At 46.2% G+C, this 23,753-nt stretch overlaps 1 protein-coding gene across 4 annotated transcripts in view; it reads left to right on the top strand.

Annotated features, from left to right (window-relative positions):
• The window catches only part of ssuh2rs1 (ssu-2 homolog, related sequence 1), a 52,416-nt gene that overhangs the window by 14,656 nt on the left and 14,007 nt on the right, over positions 1–23,753 (top strand). For 3 of the 4 annotated variants that reach the window (XM_079530798.1, XM_079530800.1, XM_079530801.1), the window contains 6 exons: positions 3,976–4,036; positions 6,011–6,132; positions 9,130–9,192; positions 12,432–12,514; positions 13,825–13,917; positions 17,492–17,597. In XM_079530798.1, the coding sequence (XP_079386924.1) occupies positions 3,976–4,036; positions 6,011–6,132; positions 9,130–9,192; positions 12,432–12,514; positions 13,825–13,917; positions 17,492–17,597 (528 nt within the window). Of the gene's footprint in view, positions 1–3,975; positions 4,037–6,010; positions 6,133–6,841; positions 6,866–9,129; positions 9,193–12,431; positions 12,515–13,824; positions 13,918–17,491; positions 17,598–23,753 lie in introns of all 4 variants that reach the window. The other variant, XM_079530799.1, reaches the window with a different exon arrangement.

Here is a 23,753-nt window from a genome sequence, read left to right as displayed (position 1 = left end):
CTTCAATACATACAGGGTAAGATACAGTATCCAACATGGAGTCATCACCAACATGGAGGCCTTCAATACTTACAGGGTAAGATACAGTATCCAACATGGAGTCATCACCAACATGGAGGCCTTCAATACATACAGGGTAAGATACAGTATCCAACATGGAGTCATCACCAACATGGAGGCCTTCAATACATACAGGGTAAGATACAGTATCCAACATGGAGTCATCACCAACATGGAGGCCTTCAATACATACAGGGTAAGATACAGTATCCAACATGGAGTCATCACCAACATGGAGGCCTTCAATACATACAGGGTAAGATACAGTATCCAACATGGAGTCATCACCAACATGGAGGCCTTCAATACATACAGGGTAAGATACAGTATCCAACATGGAGTCATCACCAACATGGAGGCCTTCAATACATACAGGGTAAGATACAGTATCCAACATGGAGTCATCACCAACATGGAGGCCTTCAATACATACAGGGTAAGATACAGTATCCAACATGGAGTCATCACCAACATGGAGGCCTTCAATACATACAGGGTAAGATACAGTATCCAACATGGAGTCATCACCAACATGGAGGCCTTCAATACATACAGGGTAAGATACAGTATCCAACATGGAGTCATCACCAACATGGAGGCCTTCAATACATACAGGGTAAGATACAGTATCCAACATGGAGTCATCACCAACATGGAGGCCTTCAATACATACAGGGTAAGATACAGTATCCAACATGGAGTCATCACCAACATGGAGGCCTTCAATACATACAGGGTAAGATACAGTATCCAACATGGAGTCATCACCAACATGGAGGCCTTCAATACATACAGGGTAAGATACAGTATCCAACATGGAGTCATCACCAACATGGAGGCCTTCAATACATACAGGGTAAGATACAGTATCCAACATGGAGTCATCACCAACATGGAGGCCTTCAATACATACAGGGTAAGATACAGTATCCAACATGGAGTCATCACCAACATGGAGGCCTTCAATACATACAGGGTAAGATACAGTATCCAACATGGAGTCATCACCAACATGGAGGCCTTCAATACATACAGGGTAAGATACAGTATCCAACATGGAGTCATCACCAACATGGAGGCCTTCAATACATACAGGGTAAGATACAGTATCCAACATGGAGTCATCACCAACATGGAGGCCTTCAATACATACAGGGTAAGATACAGTATCCAACATGGAGTCATCACCAACATGGAGGCCTTCAATACATACAGGGTAAGATACAGTATCCAACATGGAGTCATCACCAACATGGAGGCCTTCAATACATACAGGGTAAGATACAGTATCCAACATGGAGTCATCACCAACATGGAGGCCTTCAATACATACAGGGTAAGATACAGTATCCAACATGGAGTCATCACCAACATGGAGGCCTTCAATACATACAGGGTAAGATACAGTATCCAACATGGAGTCATCACCAACATGGAGGCCTTCAATACATACAGGGTAAGATACAGTATCCAACATGGAGTCATCACCAACATGGAGGCCTTCAATACATACAGGGTAAGATACAGTATCCAACATGGAGTCATCACCAACATGGAGGCCTTCAATACTTATAGGGTAAGATACAGTATCCAACATGGAGTCATCACCAACATGGAGGCCTTCAATACATACAGGGTAAGATACAGTATCCAACATGGAGTCATCACCAACATGGAGGCCTTCAATACATACAGGGTAAGATACAGTATCCAACATGGAGTCATCACCAACATGGAGGCCTTCAATACATACAGGGTAAGATACAGTATCCAACATGGAGTCATCACCAACATGGAGGCCTTCAATACATACAGGGTAAGATACAGTATCCAACATGGAGTCATCACCAACATGGAGGCCTTCAATACATACAGGGTAAGATACAGTATCCAACATGGAGTCATCACCAACATGGAGGCCTTCAATACATACAGGGTAAGATACAGTATCCAACATGGAGTCATCACCAACATGGAGGCCTTCAATACATACAGGGTAAGATACAGTATCCAACATGGAGTCATCACCAACATGGAGGCCTTCAATACATACAGGGTAAGATACAGTATCCAACATGGAGTCATCACCAACATGGAGGCCTTCAATACTTATAGGGTAAGATACAGTATCCAACATGGAGTCATCACCAACATGGAGGCCTTCAATACATACAGGGTAAGATACAGTATCCAACATGGAGTCATCACCAACATGGAGGCCTTCAATACATACAGGGTAAGATACAGTATCCAACATGGAGTCATCACCAACATGGAGGCCTTCAATACATACAGGGTAAGATACAGTATCCAACATGGAGTCATCACCAACATGGAGGCCTTCAATACATACAGGGTAAGATACAGTATCCAACATGGAGTCATCACCAACATGGAGGCCTTCAATACATACAGGGTAAGATACAGTATCCAACATGGAGTCATCACCAACATGGAGGCCTTCAATACATACAGGGTAAGATACAGTATCCAACATGGAGTCATCACCAACATGGAGGCCTTCAATACATACAGGGTAAGATACAGTATCCAACATGGAGTCATCACCAACATGGAGGCCTTCAATACATACAGGGTAAGATACAGTATCCAACATGGAGTCATCACCAACATGGAGGCCTTCAATACATACAGGGTAAGATACAGTATCCAACATGGAGTCATCACCAACATGGAGGCCTTCAATACATACAGGGTAAGATACAGTATCCAACATGGAGTCATCACCAACATGGAGGCCTTCAATACATACAGGGTAAGATACAGTATCCAACATGGAGTCATCACCAACATGGAGGCCTTCAATACATACAGGGTAAGATACAGTATCCAACATGGAGTCATCACCAACATGGAGGCCTTCAATACATACAGGGTAAGATACAGTATCCAACATGGAGTCATCACCAACATGGAGGCCTTCAATACATACAGGGTAAGATACAGTATCCAACATGGAGTCATCACCAACATGGAGGCCTTCAATACATACAGGGTAAGATACAGTATCCAACATGGAGTCATCACCAACATGGAGGCCTTCAATACATACAGGGTAAGATACAGTATCCAACATGGAGTCATCACCAACATGGAGGCCTTCAATACATACAGGGTAAGATACAGTATCCAACATGGAGTCATCACCAACATGGAGGCCTTCAATACATACAGGGTAAGATACAGTATCCAACATGGAGTCATCACCAACATGGAGGCCTTCAATACTTATAGGGTAAGATAAGATAAGGACGGAGTCATCACCAACATGGAGGCTTTAAGATAAGGACCCCCATTTAATGGCATTTATATCTGGGACCCTCAAAAAAAAAAAAAAACTTAAAAAAAAAAATCTTCCAGGGGCCACAAGGGGGCGCTCCGGGGGCCGCAAATGGCCCGCGGAGCACCTATTGGGGAACCCTGACCTATAGGTTATGATAAGATAACCCATTTAGGCCTGACGTCGAAATCAGTGGAGCTTAATATTTCATGTCAAGGACCCCCAGAATTATGTGTAATTGGTCGCCGACCGCCATCTGAAAATATGTTGTTCCAGAGACCCCCCCCTCCCCAGAAGCAAATATATGAGTTAAAAAAGAAAGAATATATATAAAGATTTGCGCCACATTTTCACGATCTTTCAAAAATAGCAGATCTACAAGCTCGTAGCACGCCACTCGGTGGCGCGCTATGAGCTTGTGGATCTGCTATTTTTCAATAGCTAAATTATAGCAATGTTTAAAACACCAAAAGGGGTTCCCGCCCAAAATGGGTTGACCAACATGGAGGTTCAATAGTAAGATAGTAGACTAAAGGTGTTGAAAATTGTAAGTAAAACTTACCTCAACATGTAAGTGCAGTACTTGAGTAGATGTAATTAGTTACTTTCCACAGTTTCGTCTGGAAACGTTCAGCGAGGTGAGATCTACAGCCTGGAGTCAGGAGCCATATCACGGTGAGTAGATCACCTCATCTATAAACAACATAACTTACAGAGCCATATCACGGTTTGTAGATCACCTCATCTATAAACAACATAACTTACAGAGCCATATCACGGTGAGTAGATCACCTCATCTATAAACAACATAACTTACAGAGCCATATCACGGTGAGTAGATCACCTCATCTATAAACAACATAACTTACAGAGCCATATCACGGTGAGTAGATCACCTCATCTATAAACAACATAACTTACAGAGCCATATCACGGTGAGTAGATCACCTCATCTATAAACAACATAACTTACAGAGCCATATCACGGTGAGTAGATCACCTCATCTATAAACAACATAACTTACAGAGCCATATCACGGTTTGTAGATCCCCCACTGGATCACACTGAGATCTGTCTTCTTATTTATAAACATACTTTATAACGTATAGAGCCATACCATGGTATCGTATAGATACCATGGTATCGTATAGATACCATGGTATCTATACGATACCATGGTATCTATATGATACCATGGTATCTATACGATACCATGGTATCTATATGATACCATGGTATCTATACGATACCATGGTATCTATATGATACCATGGTATCTATATGATACCATGGTATCTATACGATACCATGGTATCTATATGATACCATGGTATCTATATGATACCATGGTATCTATACGATACCATGGTATCGTATAGATACCATGGTATCATATAGAGCCATACCATGGTATCATATAGATACCATGGTATCATATAGATACCATGGTATCATATAGATACCATGGTATCATATAGATACCATGGTATCATATAGATACCATGGTATCGTATAGATACCATGGTATCGTATAGAGCCATACCATGGTATCGTATAGATACCATGGTATCGTATAGAGCCATACCATGGTATCGTATAGATACCATGGTATCGTATAGAGCCATACCATGGTATCGTATAGATACCATGGTATCGTATAGAGCCATACCATGGTATCGTATAGATACCATGGTATCGTATAGAGCCATACCATGGTATCGTATAGAGCCATACCATGGTATCGTGTACTTTATATCGTATATAAAGTATACACTCATAGGGTCATTTATCACCCAGTCTCCTCCAATGTTAGTTAAAACACTCATAGGGTCATTTATCACCCAGTCTCCTCCAATGTTAGTTAAAACACTCATAGGGTCATTTATCACCCAGTCTCCTCCAATGTTAGTTAAAACACTCATAGGGTCATTTATCACCCAGTCTCCTCCAATGTTAGTTAAAACACTCATAGGCCCTCATTTATCAACGCGGAATTACCACAATCTTCGGCATTTATCATTCCAGAATGGACTTGAACTTGAACGTGTGACCGGCCAAAACTCACGTCAGGTCGGGAGCTGTCGTGGGCTTTGTCCTCACCTGTTTGTCTGTCGTAGAAAAGCGGAGCAGTATTGTATATGAAATATATATAAAACTAATAAATATCATATATGTGAAAAAAGGCATTTTGTAAAGGCATGTCATATGAAATTGGTAGGATATTTCCAAGTGTACAAGCAATTAAAATCGTGCAATAAACAGTGTTTTGCATGAGCGCATAGGCCTGACACATGCGAGGATTTGCGCTGCCTGTGCTGGAATTGTGTGTGTGTGTCTGTGTGTGTGGGGGGGGGGGCTGTTAACATAATGTCTCTCAGGCCAACAGGTAGACGCTAACACCCAGCATCCTCCTGGACCGTGGGATATAACATAATGTCTCTCAGGTCAACAGGTAGATGCTAACACCCAGCATCCTCCTGGACCGTGGGATATAACATAATGTCTCTCAGGTCAACAGGTAGATGCTAACACCCAGCATCCTCCTGGACCGTGGGATATAACATAATGTCGTCTCTCAGGTCAACAGGTAGACGCTAACACCCAGCATCCTCCTGGACCGTGGGATATAACATAATGTCGTCTCTCAGGTCAACAGGTAGACGCTAACACCCAGCATCCTCCTGGACCGTGGGACATCGCTGCCAAATCGCCACAATTCTTCCATGACGACAAGCAGGTCATCAAGGTCCCCTACACGTCCTCTGTGAAGGTAAGGTCCCCTACACCTCTGTGGAGGTAAGGTCCCCTACACCTCTGTGGAGGTAAGGTCCCCCTACACCTCTGTGAAGGTAAGGTCCCCTACACCTCTGTGAAGGTAAGGTCCCCTACACCTCTGTGGAGGTAAGGTCCCCCTACACCTCTGTGGAGGTAAGGTCCCCTACACGTCCTCTGTGAAGGTAAGGTCCCCCTACACCTCTGTGGAGGTAAGGTCCCCTACACGTCCTCTGTGAAGGTAAGGTCCCCCTACACCTCTGTGGAGGTAAGGTCCCCTACACGTCCTCTGTGAAGGTAAGGTCCCCTACACCTCTGTGAAGGTAAGGTCCCCTACACGTCCTCTGTGAAGGTAAGGTCCCCCTACACCTCTGTGGAGGTAAGGTCCCCTACACCTCTGTGGAGGTAAGGTCCCCTACACCTCCTCTGTGAAGGTAAGGTCCCCTACACCTCTGTGGAGGTAAGGTCCCCTACACCTCTGTGGAGGTAAGGTCCCCTACACCTCCTCTGTGAAGGTAAGGTCCCCTACACCTCTGTGGAGGTAAGGTCCCCTACACCTCCTCTGTGAAGGTAAGGTCCCCTACACCTCTGTGGAGGTAAGGTCCCCTACACCTCTGTGAAGGTAAGGTCCCCTACACCTCCTCTTTGAAGGTAAGGTCCCTACACCTCTGTGGAGGTAAGGTCCCCTACACCTCTGTGGAGGTAAGGTCCCCTACACCTCCTCTGTGAAGGTAAGGTCCCCTACACCTCTGTGGAGGTAAGGTCCCCTACACCTCTGTGAAGGTAAGGTCCCCTACACCTCCTCTTTGAAGGTAAGGTCCCTACACCTCCTCTTTGAAGGTAAGGTCCCCTACACCTCCTCTTTGAAGGTAAGGTCCCCCTACACCTCTGTGAAGGTAAGGTCCCCTACACCTCTGTGAAGGTAAGGTCCCCTACACCTCTGTGGAGGTAAGGTCCCCTACACCTCCTCTGTGGAGGTAAGGTCCCCTACACCTCTGTGGAGGTAAGGTCCCCTACACCTCTGTGGAGGTAAGGTCCCCTACACCTCTGTGGAGGTAAGGTCCCCTACACCTCTGTGAAGGTAAGGCCCCCTACACCTCCTATGTGAAGGTAAGGTCCCCTACACCTCTGTGGAGGTAAGGTCCCCTACACCTCTGTGAAGGTAAGGTCCCCCTACACCTCTGTGAAGGTAAGGTCCCCTACACCTCTGTGGAGGTAAGGTCCCCTACACCTCTGTGAAGGTAAGGTCCCCCTACACCTCTGTGAAGGTAAGGTCCCCTACACCTCTGTGAAGGTAAGGTCCCCTACACCTCTGTGGAGGTAAGGTCCCCTACACCTCTGTGAAGGTAAGGTCCCCTACACCTCTGTGAAGGTAAGGTCCCCTACACCTCTGTGGAGGTAAGGTCCCCTACACCTCTGTGAAGGTAAGGTCCCCCTACACCTCTGTGAAGGTAAGGTCCCCTACACCTCTGTGAAGGTAAGGTCCCCTACACCTCTGTGGAGGTAAGGTCCCCTACACCTCTGTGAAGGTAAGGTCCCCCTACACCTCTGTGAAGGTAAGGTCCCCTACACCTCTGTGAAGGTAAGGTCCCCTACACCTCTGTGGAGGTAAGGTCCCCCTACACCTCTGTGAAGGTAAGGTCCCCTACACCTCCTCTGTGAAGGTAAGGTCCCCTACACCTCTGTGAAGGTAAGGTCCCCTACACCTCTGTGGAGGTAAGGTCCCCTACACCTCTGTGGAGGTAAGGTCCCCTACACCTCTGTGAAGGTAAGGTCCCCTACACCTCTGTGGAGGTAAGGTCCCCTACACCTCCTCTGTGAAGGTAAGGTCCCCTACACCTCTGTGAAGGTAAGGTCCCCTACACCTCTGTGGAGGTAAGGTCCCCTACACCTCTGTGAAGGTAAGGTCCCCTACACCTCTGTGGAGGTAAGGTCCCCTACATCTCTGTGAAGGTAAGGTCCCCTACACCTCTGTGGAGGTAAGGTCCCCTACACCTCTGTGGAGGTAAGGTCCCCTACACCTCTGTGAAGGTAAGGTCCCCTACACCTCTGTGGAGGTAAGGTCCCCTACACCTCCTCTGTGAAGGTAAGGTCCCCTACACCTCTGTGAAGGTAAGGTCCCCTACACCTCTGTGGAGGTAAGGTCCCCTACACCTCTGTGGAGGTAAGGTCCCCCTACACCTCTGTGAAGGTAAGGTCCCCTACACCTCCTCTGTGAAGGTAAGGTCCCCTACACCTCTGTGAAGGTAAGGTCCCCTACACCTCTGTGAAGGTAAGGTCCCCTACACCTCTGTGAAGGTAAGGTCCCCTACACCTCTGTGAAGGTAAGGTCCCCTACACCTCTGTGGAGGTAAGGTCCCCTACACCTCCTATGTGAAGGTAAGGTCCCCTACACCTCCTCTGTGAAGGTAAGGTCCCCTACACCTCCTATGTGAAGGTAAGGTCCCCTACACCTCCTCATTAATTACAACACCATGTTTTACTTTGGAGCAGTGTTGTTTTCATCGACTAAAACTATGACGAAAAATGTCCGTCGACTACCTTTTTTCACTGACAAACTAAATGGAAACTAAATAAAAACTAAGTCATGGCGACTAAAACTAAGACTAAATATAATGACAATTTCGTCAACAAATTAAAACTAGACTAAAATGTTATGAAGGGACTAGTGGACAAGAGATCCAGTATAAGTCATTTTACACTTCGTCGCATGCTGAAAATAGCCGATCTACAAGTCCACAACGCGTCGCAGCATTGTGAGCTTGTAGATCGGCTATTTTCAGCAAGTGTAAAATGAGCCATTACGACGGCATCAAGGACCGCCAAAATACATTTAAGTCGACTAAAACTAAAACATTCCGGGCGACTAAAATGTGAAAACTATTCAAAAAACTAAGACTAAAATGAAAATCAAATGTTGCTGCCAAAAACACTGCTTTGGAGGAGGGATAATATACTACTTTTGTCTGATATATGAACATCATTTCCTCCTCAGAACTGCCATGCCTGCATGGGGATGGGGAGGAGTCCCTGTGAACACTGTGCTGGTGCTGGGAACGTAAGTTATGATCACTGTGCTGGTGCTGGGAACGTAAGTTATGATCACTGTCCTGGTGCTGGGAACGTAAGTTATGATCACTGTGCTGGTGCTGGGAACGTAAGTTATGATCACTGTCCTGGTGCTGGGAACGTAAGTCACTTTATGATCACTGTGCTGGTGCTGGGAACGTAAGTTATGATCACTGTGCTGGTGCTGGGAACGTAAGTTATGATCACTGTGCTGGTGCTGGGAACGTAAGTCACTTTATGATCACTGTCCTGGTGCTGGGAACGTAAGTTATGATCACTGTGCTGGTGCTGGGAACGTAAGTCACTTTATGATCACTGTCCTGGTGCTGGGAACGTAAGTTATGATCACTGTGCTGGTGCTGGGAACGTAAGTCACTTTATGATCACTGTGCTGGTGCTGGGAACGTAAGTTATGATCACTGTCCTGGTGCTGGGAACGTAAGTCACTTTATGAACACTGTGCTGGTGCTGGGAACGTAAGTTATGATCACTGTCCTGGTGCTGGGAACGTAAGTCACTTTATGAACACTGTGCTGGTGCTGGGAACGTAAGTCACTTTATGATCACTGTCCTGGTGCTGGGAACGTAAGTTATGATCACTGTCCTGGTGCTGGGAACGTAAGTTATGATCACTGTCCTGGTGCTGGGAAGGTAAGTTATGATCACTGTCCTGGTGCTGGGAACGTAAGTTATGATCACTGTGCTGGTGCTGGGAACGTAAGTTATGATCACTGTCCTGGTGCTGGGAACGTAAGTCACTTTATGATCACTGTCCTGGTGCTGGGAACGTAAGTTATGATCACTGTCCTGGTGCTGGGAACGTAAGTCACTTTATGAACACTGTGCTGGTGCTGGGAACGTAAGTCACTTTATGATCACTGTCCTGGTGCTGGGAACGTAAGTCACTTTATGATCACTGTGCTGGTGCTGGGAACGTAAGTTATGATCACTGTCCTGGTGCTGGGAACGTAAGTCACTTTATGAACACTGTCCTGGTGCTGGGAACGTAAGTTATGATCACTGTCCTGGTGCTGGGATCGTAAGTCACTTTATGATCACTGTGCTGGTGCTGGGAACGTAAGTCACTTTATGATCACTGTGCTGGTGCTGGGAACGTAAGTTATGATCACTGTCCTGGTGCTGGGAACGTAAGTCACTTTATGAACACTGTCCTGGTGCTGGGAACGTAAGTTATGATCACTGTCCTGGTGCTGGGAACGTAAGTCACTTTATGAACACTGTCCTGGTGCTGGGAACGTAAGTCACTTTATGATCACTGTCCTGGTGCTGGGAACGTAAGTCACTTTATGAACACTGTCCTGGTGCTGGGAACGTAAGTCACTTTATGAACACTGTCCTGGTGCTGGGAATGTAAGTCACTTTATGAACACTGTCCTGGTGCTGGGAACGTAAGTCACTTTATGAACACTGTCCTGGTGCTGGGAACGTAAGTCACTTTATTTTATTAAACGTAAGTGATTGATTGATGAATGAATGTATTACCAGATTGCAGAATTACAGTACATTTCAAGCACAAGTCAATACAAAACTGCTAACTGTGGACGACACCATAAAGCATTACACTTGTTTACAAGAGGGTCCACCATGTTCAATTCATCATAACAATTAGAGACGTACAAATATACTCTATAGCAAAAAGAAAACAGGAATTCATCATAGAGGAGGTAAAAAGGGAAAGAAACAAACATATCCAGTGAAGGGAAAAAGGGGTGGGGGGGATTCAGGTTTACAAACTGAGGCGAATATATATTCAGGTCTGAACGCAGCTTGACAGCTACAAATAGAGGGTATGCGTGCATAAAGTGATTGGCAGATCGAGTGGCAAAGTGAATTTAATGTTGTTTAAAGTAATTTGATGCAATCAAATAGGACTTTTCTGTTTGGATTGATGGGCTGTGAAGACCAGAATAACTAACGGGTATGATGATGATGTCATGCGCATACCCTCTATACACTGCGTAGCTTTGCATCTTTATATCTACAAATACACTGCGTAGCTTTGCATCTTTATATCTACAAATACACTGCGTAGCTTTGCATCTTTATATCTACAAATACACTGCGTAGCTTTGCATCTTTATATCTACAAATACACTGCGTAGCTTTGCATCTTTATATCTACAAATACACTCCGTAACTTTGCATCTTTATATCTACAAATACACTGCGTAGCTTTGCATCTTTATATCTACAAATACACTGCGTAGCTTTGCATCTTTATATCTACAAATACACTCCGTAACTTTGCATCTTTATATCTACAAATACACTGCGTAGCTTTGCATCTTTATATCTACAAATACACTGCGTAGCTTTGCATCTTTATATCTACAAATACACTGCGTAGCTTTGCATCTTTATATCTTTTGCAGCTGCCCATGTGAACGCGTGTGTTGTTGTGAGGGCGAGGTACAAAGCCTTAAGAGACAATTTGCTAATCAAATTTAAACTTCCAAAATTGAATTTCCATGGGAAAAACTCAGTGACAGCATGTTGTTGTGAGGGTCAGACAATTTGCTAATCAAATTTGAAATCTAACTTCGAAAGCACTGATGGGTGGTTACCACGGCAACCAACGCAGATGTCTGAATACCCAGTACGTTTCTCAAATCAGATTGGATTTATGTTATCCAATGTGATGTGAGAAACTAACTGGATTTGCAGTGTACGCGCAGTCCTAACAAAGCCAAAGTGTGCTGGGTGTGATGTGTTATTCTGTGTCCAATAGAAAGTGTGTTGGGTGTGATGTGTTATTCTGTGTCCCATAGAAAGTGTGCTGGGTGTGATGTGTTATTCTGTGTCCCATAGAAAGTGTGTTGGGTGTGATGTGTTATTCTGTGTCCCATAGAAAGTGTGCTGGGTGTGATGTGTTATTCTGTGTCCCATAGAAAGTGTGCTGGGTGTGATGTGTTATTCTGTGTCCAATAGAAAGTGTGCTGGGTGTGATGTGTTATTCTGTGTCCAATAGAAAGTGTGCTGGGTGTGATGTGTTATTCTGTGTCCAATAGAAAGTGTGCTGGGTGTGATGTGTTATTCTGTGTCCCATAGAAAATGTGCTGGGTGTGATGTGTTATTCTGTGTCCAATAGAAAGTTGCTGGGTGTGATGTGTTATTCTGTGTCCAATAGAAAATGTGCTGGGTGTGATGTGTTATTCTGTGTCCCATAGAAAATGTGCTGGGTGTGATGTGTTATTCTGTGTCCCATAGAAAATGTGCTGGGTGTGCAACGGCTCTGGGTTCCGCATGCGAGACGATCGATGCACTCACTGCAGTGGGAGAGGGAGAGAGAAGTAGGTTACATTAGATTACAATGTTTGGCTTTTTTAATTAATCAGGTTGTTTAAGTTTAACTCGGGGCGGCTGTGACTCAGGGGTAGAGTGACCGAATAGGAACCGTGAGGTTCCCGGTTCGATCCCTGTGTGCTCCCCCAGAGTTAGTGTGGAAGTGTCCTTGAGCAAGACTCTGAACCCCTGATTGCTCCTGATGTGCAGGTTGGTAGCCTGGCGCGGCCAGACTCAGTGCAGGTTGGTAGCCTGGCGCGGCCAGACTCAGTGCAGGTTGGTAGCCTGGCGCGGCCAGACTCAGTGCAGGTTGGTAGCCTGGCGCGGCCAGACTCAGTGCAGGTTGGTACCCTGGCGCGGCCAGACTCAGTGCAGGTTGGTAGCCTGGCGCGGCCAGACTCAGTGCAGGTTGGTAGCCTGGCGCGGCCAGACTCAGTGCAGGTTGGTAGCCTGGCGCGGCCAGACTCAGTGCAGGTTGGTAGCCTGGCGCGGCCAGACTCAGTGCAGGTTGGTACCCTGGCGCGGCCAGACTCATAGCGAGGATTCACTGACGCTTCCTCATATGCGGGGAGGAAGCGTCTGGCCGCGCCAGGGTAGCTGGTTGGTGCCTTGCATGGTTTCCTCCACCATCGGTGTGTGAATGTGTGTGTGAATTAGAGTTCTCATCGGGCCCGAAAATTAAGGCCCTAACTGATCAGGCCCGAGGCCCGGCCCGACTAATTAGCATATATTTTAGGCCCGACCCGGCCCTAAAATGTCGGGTCATGCCTGGTCGGGTTTGTGCAGAATTTCAGAACTCTACAGAGTAAAAGTGAAACGCCCAGTCAGCACCATCTTCATAACAGATAAATACACAGACAGAACAGAACTATTATTTTTATTATTATAAACAAATTCAATATATATATATATTTTTTCATAGAGCCCGAGGCCCGGCCAGGCCCGGCCCTAAAACGTCGGGTCGGGCCTGGTCGAGTTCGGGCAGAGTTTGAGAACTCTAGTGTGAATGGGTGAATGTAATCTATGTAAAGGTGTGTGTGAATGGGTGAATGTAATCTATGTAAAGGTGTGTGTGAATGGGTGAATGTAATCTATGTAAAGGTGTGTGTGAATGGGTGAATGTAATCTATGTAAAGGTGTGTGTGAATGGGTGAATGTAATCTATGTAAAGGTGTGTGTAAATGGGTGAATGTAATCTATGTAAAGCACCTTGGATAAATGTGCTATATAAATGCACCATTTATTTACAACATTAAGGTGTTCCAGCGCCACCTGGTGTCAGTGGTGTGTAATAACAGCATTAATTAATGTGTTCCAGCTGCACCTGGTGCCACGGCCACGGGTCCAAAGAATGCAACGCCTGCCGAGGGAAACGACAGCTGTTGGTCTTCATCAACCTGACCGTCACATGGTAAAACTACCCCTAGAACTACCCCTAAACCCTAAACTACCCCTCCCTGACCGTCACATGGTAAAACTACCCCTAGAACTACCCCTAAAACTACCCCTAAACCCTAAACTACCCCTCCCTGACCGTCACATGGTAAAACTACACCTCAAACTACCTCTAAAACTACCCCTCAAACTACCAGCTACCTACTAGCCCTTGTGAACATCAGTTGGAGCGTTGTCTATTCTGCATCAGATGAAGATTGTTTAGGAACAGTTTATTTATAATTTATTTGTGGTGGTTCTTACATTTGTAGGTCGTGTTTTCCATGCGGACACAGAGCAGGGCTGCACAAGGCAATGGAGTTTAGATCGGCACAGGGCGCAGCAAAATATACCAAAAGGGGGCGTAAACATTTGTGGCTTCCAGCCCGCATCCTTGTTGTGGGGCAAGTAGGACCCTAGGAGACACAGATCATCCTTGTTGTGGGGCAAGTAGGACCCTAGGAGACACAGATCATCCTTGTTGTGGGGCAAGTAGGACCCTAGGAGACACAGATCATCCTTGTTGTGGGGCAAGTAGGACCCTAGGAGACACAGATCATCCTTGTTGTGGGGCAAGTAGGACCCTAGGAGACACAGATCATCCTTGTTGTGGGGCAAGTAGGACCCTAGGAGACACAGATCATCCTTGTTGTGGGGCAAGTAGGACCCTAGGAGACACAGATCATCCTTGTTGTGGGGCAAGTAGGACCCTAGGAGACACAGATCATCCTTGTTGTGGGGCAAGTAGGACCCTAGGAGACACAGATCATCCTTGTTGTGGGGCAAGTAGGACCCTAGGAGACACAGATCATCCTTGTTGTGGGGCAGTAGGACCCTAGGAGACACAGATCATCCTTGTTGTGGGGCAGTAGGACCCTAGGAGACACAGATCATCCTTGTTGTGGGGCAGTAGGACCCTAGGAGACACAGATCATCCTTGTTGTGGGGCAGTAGGACCCTAGGAGACACAGATCATCCTTGTTGTGGGGCAGTAGGACCCTAGGAGACACAGATCATCCTTGTTGTGGGGCAGTAGGACCCTAGGAGACACAGATCATCCTTGTTGTGGGGCAGTAGGACCCTAGGAGACACAGATCATCCTTGTTGTGGGGCAGTAGGACCCTAGGAGACACAGATCATCCTTGTTGTGGGGCAGTAGGACCCTAGGAGACACAGATCATCCTTGTTGTGGGGCAGTAGGACCCTAGGAGAGAACAATCACTTTGCTAGAGTGACATGACGAGCTTGTAGCCTAAACAGTGACTTTACCTATAGCTGCTATTACACTACTTTAATGGTGCAGATTTACTTGTGCCAAAACAGAAGGACTTTAGAAGGAAGGCTGACGGTACACAGAACCATGGATGCATAACACTGACGGTACACAGAACCATGGATGCATAACACTGACGGTACACAGAACCATGGATGCATAACACTGACGGCACACAGAACCATGGATGCATAACACTGACGGCACACAGAACCATGGATGCATAACACTGACGGTACACAGAACCATGGATGCATAACACTGACGGCACACAGAACCATGGATGCATAACACTGACGGCACACAGAACCATGGATGCATAACACTGACGGTACACAGAACCATGGATGCATAACACTGACGGCACACAGAACCATGGATGCATAACACTGACGGCACACAGAACGGTGGATGCATAACACTGACGGTACAGAACCATGGATGCATAACACTGACGGCACACAGAACCATGGATGCATAACACTGACGGCACACAGAACCATGGATGCATAACACTGACGGTACAGAACCATGGATGCATAACACTGACGGCACACAGAACGGTGGATGCATAACACTGACGGTACAGAACCATGGATGCATAACACTGACGGTACAGAACCATGGATGCATAACACTGACGGTACACAGAACCATGGATGCATAACACTGACGGTACAGAACCATGGATGCATAACACTGACGGCACACAGAACCATGGATGCATAACACTGACGGTACAGAACCATGGATGCATAACACTGACGGCACACAGAACCATGGATGCATAACACTGACGGTACACAGAACCATGGATGCATAACACTGACGGTACACAGAACCATGGATGCATAACACTGACGGTACACAGAACCATGGATGCATAACACTGACGGCACACAGAACCACGGATGCATAACACTGACGGCACACAGAACCATGGATGCATAACACTGACGGTACACAGAACCATGGATGCATAACACTGACGGCACACAGAACGGTGGATGCATAACACTGACGGCACACAGAACCATGGATGCATAACACTGACGGCACACAGAACCATGGATGCATAACACTGACGGCACACAGAACCATGGATGCATAACACTGACGGTACACAGAACCATGGATGCATAACACTGACGGCACACAGAACGGTGGATGCATAACAGCCAAGCACTGGTCATTTAATTAAGCCACATACACATTTATATAATCAATGAGGTTTCTATTTTAATTGGGTGTCTAGCTGGTCGTGTCATGATTTTATTTATATATATTTATATATCACTATTAGTATTGTAATCCATCTACAACCTAGTAGTGAGCTTGCAGATCAGCTATTTTCAATGAACAGATTTAACAGTTAAAAACCACCCGATCCACATTGTATCTTGTTAAAGTGTTCTTGCTCAGTTTGAGCACAGCACAATATTATATAAAACATGTTTTCAGGAAGAACAACAGAGATGACTATGTGGTGGAACAGTCCAGTATTATATTAATGTATATTAAACATGTTTTAATGTTTATATTTTTATCTTCAGGAAGAACAACATAGATGACTATTGACTATGTGGTGGAACAGTCCAGTATTTTAATGTTTATATGTTTATATTCCAACAGGAAGAACAACATAGATGACTATTGACTATGTGGTGGAACAGTCCAGTATTTTAATGTTTATATGTTTATATTCCAACAGGAAGAACAACATAGATGACTATTGACTACGTGGTGGAACAGTCCAGTATTTTAATGTTTATATGTTTATATTCCAACAGGAAGAACAACAGAGATGACTATTGACTACGTGGTGGAACAGTCCAGTATTTTAATGTTTATATGTTTATATTCCAACAGGAAGAACAACAGAGATGACTATTGACTACGTGGTGGAACAGTCCAGTATTTTAATGTTTATATGTTTATATTCCAACAGGAAGAACAACAGAGATGACTATTGACTACGTGGTGGAACAGTCCAGTATTTTAATGTTTATATGTTTATTTTCCAACAGGAAGAACAACAGAGATGACTATTGACTACGTGGTGGAACAGTCCAGTATTTTAATGTTTATATGTTTATATTCCAACAGGAAGAACAACAGAGATGACTATTGACTACGTGGTGGAACAGTCCAGTATTTTAATGTTTATATGTTTATATTCCAACAGGAAGAACAACAGAGATGACTATTGACTACGTGGTGGAACAGTCCAGTAGGATATTACTGTATATTAAACGGTTATATTGTAATGTTTTAACAGGAAGAACAATAAAGATGACTACGTGGTGGAACAGTCCAGCGGGCTGCAGGTCGACAACCTCAGCAAGGTGTCAGGAAAGGAGATGTTCAGAGACGCACAGTACCTGGTGAGAGAATGGTAGAGAGACACTCACTACTGGGGAGAGAATGGTAGAGAGACACTCACTACTGGGGAGAGAATGATAGAGAGACACTCACTACCTACTGGGGAGAGAATGATAGAGAGACACTCACTACCTACTGGGGAGAGAATGGTAGAGAGACACTCACTACTGGGGAGAGAATGGTAGAGAGACACTCACTACCTACTGGGGAGATAATGATAGAGAGACACTCACTACTGGGGAGAGAATGGTAGAGAGACACTCACTACCTACTGGGGAGAGAATGATAGAGAGACACTCACTACCTACTGGGGAGAGAATGGTAGAGAGACACTCACTACTGGGGAGAGAATGGTAGAGAGACACTCACTACCTACTGGGGAGAGAATGGTAGAGAGACACTCACTACTGGTGAGAGAATGGTAGAGAGACACTCACTACCTACTGGTGAGAGAATGATAGAGAGACACTCACTACCTACTGGGGAGAGAATGGTAGTGAGACACTCACTACTGGGGAGAGAATGGTAGAGAGACACTCACTACCTACTGGGGAGAGAATGGTAGTGAGACACTCACTACTGGGGAGAGAATGGTAGAGAGACACTCACTACTGGGGAGAGAATGATAGAGAGACACTCACTACTGGGGAGAGAATGGTAGAGAGACACTCACTACTGGGGAGAGAATGGTAGAGAGACACTCACTACCTACTGGGGAGAGAATGATAGAGAGACACTCACTACCTACTGGGGAGAGAATGGTAGAGAGACACTCACTACCTACTTGGGAGAGAATGATAGAGAGACACTCACTACTGGGGAGAGAATGGTAGAGAGACACTCACTACTGGGGAGAGAATGGTAGAGAGACACTCACTACTGGGGAGAGAATGATAGAGAGACACTCACTACCTACTGGGGAGAGAATGAAAGAGAGACACTCACTACCTACTGGGGAGAGAATGGTAGAGAGACACTCACTACTGGGGAGAGAATGGTAGAGAGACACTCACTACTGGGGAGAGAATGGTAGAGAGACACTCACTACTGGGGAGAGAATGATAGAGAGACACTCACTACTGGGGAGAGAATGGTAGAGAGACACTCACTACTGGGGAGAGAATGGTAGAGAGACACTCACTACTGGTGAGAGAATGGTAGAGAGACACTCACTACCTGCTGGGGAGAGAATGGTAGAGAGACACTCACTACTGGGGAGAGAATGGTAGAGAGACACTCACTACTGGGGAGAGAATGGTAGAGAGACACTCACTACTGGGGAGAGAATGGTAGAGAGACACTCACTACTGGTGAGAGAATGGTAGAGAGACACTCACTACTGGGGAGAGAATGGTAGAGAGACACTCACTACTGGGGAGAGAATGGTAGAGAGACACTCACTACTGGTGAGAGAATGGTAGAGAGACACTCACTACCTACTGGGGAGAGAATGGTAGAGAGACACTCACTACTGGTGAGAGAATGGTAGAGAGACACTCACTACCTACTGGGGAGAGAATGGTAGAGAGACACTCACTACTGGGGAGAGAATGGTAGAGAGACACTCACTACTGGGGAGAGAATGGTAGAGAGACACTCACTACCTACTGGGGAGAGAATGGTAGAGAGACACTCACTACTGGGGAGAGAATGGTAGAGAGACACTCACTACCTACTGGGGAGAGAATGGTAGAGAGACACTCACTACTGGGGAGAGAATGATAGAGAGACACTCACTACTGGTGAGAGAATGGTAGAGAGACACTCACTACCTACTGGTGAGAGAATGGTAGAGAGACACTCACTACCTACTGGGGAGAGAATGGTAGAGAGACACTCACTACCTACTGGGGAGAGAATGGTAGAGAGACACTCACTACCTACTGGGTAGAGAATGGTAGAGAGACACTCACTACCTACTGGGGAGAGAATGATAGAGAGACACTCACTACCTACTGGGGAGAGAATGGTAGAGAGACACTCACTACTGGGGAGAGAATGGTAGAGAGACACTCACTACCTACTGGGGAGAGAATGGTAGAGAGACACTCACTACTGGGGAGAGAATGGTAGAGAGACACTCACTACCTACTGGGGAGAGAATGGTAGAGAGACACTCACTACTGGTGAGAGAATGGTAGAGAGACACTCACTACCTACTGGTGAGAGAATGATAGAGAGACACTCACTACCTACTGGGGAGAGAATGGTAGTGAGACACTCACTACTGGGGAGAGAATGGTAGAGAGACACTCACTACTGGGGAGAGAATGGGAGAGAGACACTCACTACTGGGGAGAGAATGGTAGAGAGACACTCACTACCTACTGGGGAGAGAATGATAGAGAGACACTCACTACCTACTGGGGAGAGAATGATAGAGAGACACTCACTACCTACTGGGGAGAGAATGGTAGAGAGACACTCACTACTGGGGAGAGAATGGTAGAGAGACACTCACTACCTACTGGGGAGAGAATGGTAGAGAGACACTCACTACTGGGGAGAGAATGGTAGAGAGACACTCACTACCTACTGGTGAGAGAATGATAGAGAGACACTCACTACCTACTGGGGAGAGAATGGTAGTGAGACACTCACTACTGGGGAGAGAATGGTAGAGAGACACTCACTACTGGGGAGAGAATGATAGAGAGACACTCACTACTGGGGAGAGAATGGTAGAGAGACACTCACTACTGGGGAGAGAATGGGAGAGAGACACTCACTACTGGGGAGAGAATGGTAGAGAGACACTCACTACCTACTGGGGAGAGAATGATAGAGAGACACTCACTACCTACTGGGGAGAGAATGATAGAGAGACACTCACTACCTACTGGGGAGAGAATGATAGAGAGACACTCACTACTGGGGAGAGAATGATAGAGAGACACTCACTACTGGGGAGAGAATGATAGAGAGACACTCACTACCTACTGGGGAGAGAATGATAGAGAGACACTCACTACCTACTGGGGAGAGAATGGTAGAGAGACACTCACTACTGGGGAGAGAATGGTAGAGAGACACTCACTACTGGGGAGAGAATGGTAGAGAGACACTCACTACTGGGGAGAGAATGAAAGAGAGACACTCACTACCTACTGGGGAGAGAATGAAAGAGAGACACTCACTACCTACTGGGGAGAGAATGGTAGAGAGACACTCACTACTGGGGAGAGAATGGTAGAGAGACACTCACTACTGGGGAGAGAATGGTAGAGAGACACTCACTACTGGGGAGAGAATGGTAGAGAGACACTCACTACCTACTGGGGAGAGAATGGTAGAGAGACACTCACTACTGGTGAGAGAATGGTAGAGAGACACTCACTACTGGGGAGAGAATGGTAGAGAGACACTCACTACTGGGGAGAGAATGGTAGAGAGACACTCACTACTGGGGAGAGAATGGTAGAGAGACACTCACTACTGGGGAGAGAATGGTAGAGAGACACTCACTACTGGGGAGAGAATGGTAGAGAGACACTCACTACTGGGGAGAGAATGGTAGAGAGACACTCACTACCTACTGGGGAGAGAATGGTAGAGAGACACTCACTACCTACTGGGGAGAGAATGGTAGAGAGACACTCACTACCTACTGGGGAGAGAATGGTAGAGAGACACTCACTACCTACTGGTGAGAGAATGGTAGAGAGACACTCACTACCTACTGGTGAGAGAATGGTAGAGAGACACTCACTACTGGGGAGAGAATGGTAGAGAGACACTCACTACTGGGGAGAGAATGATAGAGAGACACTCACTACTGGGGAGAGAATGATAGAGAGACACTCACTACCTACTGGGGAGAGAATGATAGAGAGACACTCACTACTGGGGAGAGAATGGTAGAGAGACACTCACTACTGGGGAGAGAATGATAGAGAGACACTCACTACCTACTGGGGAGAGAATGATAGAGAGACACTCACTACTGGGGAGAGAATGGTAGAGAGACACTCACTACTGGGGAGAGAATGGGAGAGAGACACTCACTACTGGGGAGAGAATGGTAGAGAGACACTCACTACTGGGGAGAGAATGATAGAGAGACACTCACTACTGGGGAGAGAATGGTAGAGAGACACTCACTACTGGGGAGAGAATGGTAGAGAGACACTCACTACTGGGGAGAGAATGATAGAGAGACACTCACTACCTACTGGGGAGAGAATTTTAGAGAGACACTCACTACCTACTGGGGAGAGAATGATAGAGAGACACTCACTACTGGGGAGAGAATGGGAGAGAGACACTCACTACTGGGGAGAGAATGGTAGAGAGACACTCACTACCTACTGGGGAGAGAATGATAGAGAGACACTCACTACTGGGGAGAGAATGATAGAGAGACACTCACTACCTACTGGGGAGAGAATGGGAGAGAGACACTCACTACCTACTGGGGAGAGAATGGGAGAGAGACACTCACTACTGGGGAGAGAATGATAGAGAGACACTCACTACCTACTTGGGAGAGAATGATAGAGAGACACTCACTACTGGGGAGAGAATGGTAGAGAGACACTCACTACTGGTGAGAGAATGATAGAGAGACACTCACTACCTACTGGGGAGAGAATGGTAGAGAGACACTCACTACCTACTGGGGAGAGAATGGTAGAGAGACACTCACTACCTACTGGGGAGAGAATGGTAGAGAGACACTCACTACTGGTGAGAGAATGGTAGAGAGACACTCACTACTGGGGAGAGAATGGTAGAGAGACACTCACTACCTACTGGGGAGAGAATGGTAGAGAGACACTCACTACCTACTGGGGAGAGAATGGTAGAGAGACACTCACTACCTACTGGGGAGAGAATGGTAGAGAGACACTCACTACCTACTGGGGAGAGAATGGTAGAGAGACACTCACTACTGGGAAGATAATGATAGAGAGACACTCACTACCTACTGGGGAGAGAATGATAGAGAGACACTCACTACCTACTGGTGAGAGAATGATAGAGAGACACTCACTACCTACTGGGGAGAGAATGGTAGAGAGACACTCACTACTGGGGAGAGAATGATAGAGAGACACTCACTACCTACTGGGGAGAGAATGATAGAGAGACACTCACTACCTACTGGGGAGAGAATGGTAGAGAGACACTCACTACTGGGGAGAGAATGGTAGAGAGACACTCACTACCTACTGGGGAGAGAATGATAGAGAGACACTCACTACCTACTGGTGAGAGAATGATAGAGAGACACTCACTACCTACTGGGGAGAGAATGATAGAGAGACACTCACTACCTACTGGTGAGAGAATGATAGAGAGACACTCACTACCTACTGGGGAGAGAATGGTAGAGAGACACTCACTACTGGGGAGAGAATGGTAGAGAGACACTCACTACCTACTGGGGAGAGAATGATAGAGAGACACTCACTACCTACTGGTGAGAGAATGATAGAGAGACACTCACTACCTACTGGGGAGAGAATGATAGAGAGACACTCACTACCTACTGGGGAGAGAATGATAGAGAGACACTCACTACTGGGGAGAGAATGGTAGAGAGACACTCACTACCTACTGGTGAGAGAATGATAGAGAGACACTCACTACCTACTGGTGAGAGAATGATAGAGAGACACTCACTACCTACTGGGGAGAGAATGATAGAGAGACACTCACTACTGGTGAGAGAATGGTAGAGAGACACTCACTACTGGGGAGAGAATGATAGAGAGACACTCACTACTGGGGAGAGAATGGTAGAGAGACACTCACTACTGGGGAGAGAATGGTAGAGAGACACTCACTACCTACTGGGGAGAGAATGGTAGAGAGACACTCACTACCTACTGGGGAGAGAATGGTAGAGAGACACTCACTACTGGGGAGAGAATGGTAGAGAGACACTCACTACTGGGGAGAGAATGGTAGAGAGACACTCACTACTGGGGAGAGAATGGTAGAGAGACACTCACTACTGGGGAGAGAATGGTAGAGAGACACTCACTACTGGGGAGATAATGGTAGAGAGACACTCACTACTGGGGAGAGAATGGTAGAGAGACACTCACTACTGGGGAGATAATGGTAGAGAGACACTCACTACCTACTGGGGAGAGAATGGTAGAGAGACACTCACTACTGGGGAGAGAATGATAGAGAGACACTCACTACCT

Source organism: Electrona antarctica (assembly GCF_951216825.1).
Source record: "Electrona antarctica genome assembly, contig: scaffold_56, whole genome shotgun sequence".
In the NCBI taxonomy this organism is placed as follows: Eukaryota; Metazoa; Chordata; class Actinopteri; order Myctophiformes; family Myctophidae; genus Electrona; species Electrona antarctica.
The sequence above is the reverse complement of the archived record's forward strand: the minus strand, read 5'-3'. Positions and strand labels throughout refer to the sequence as shown.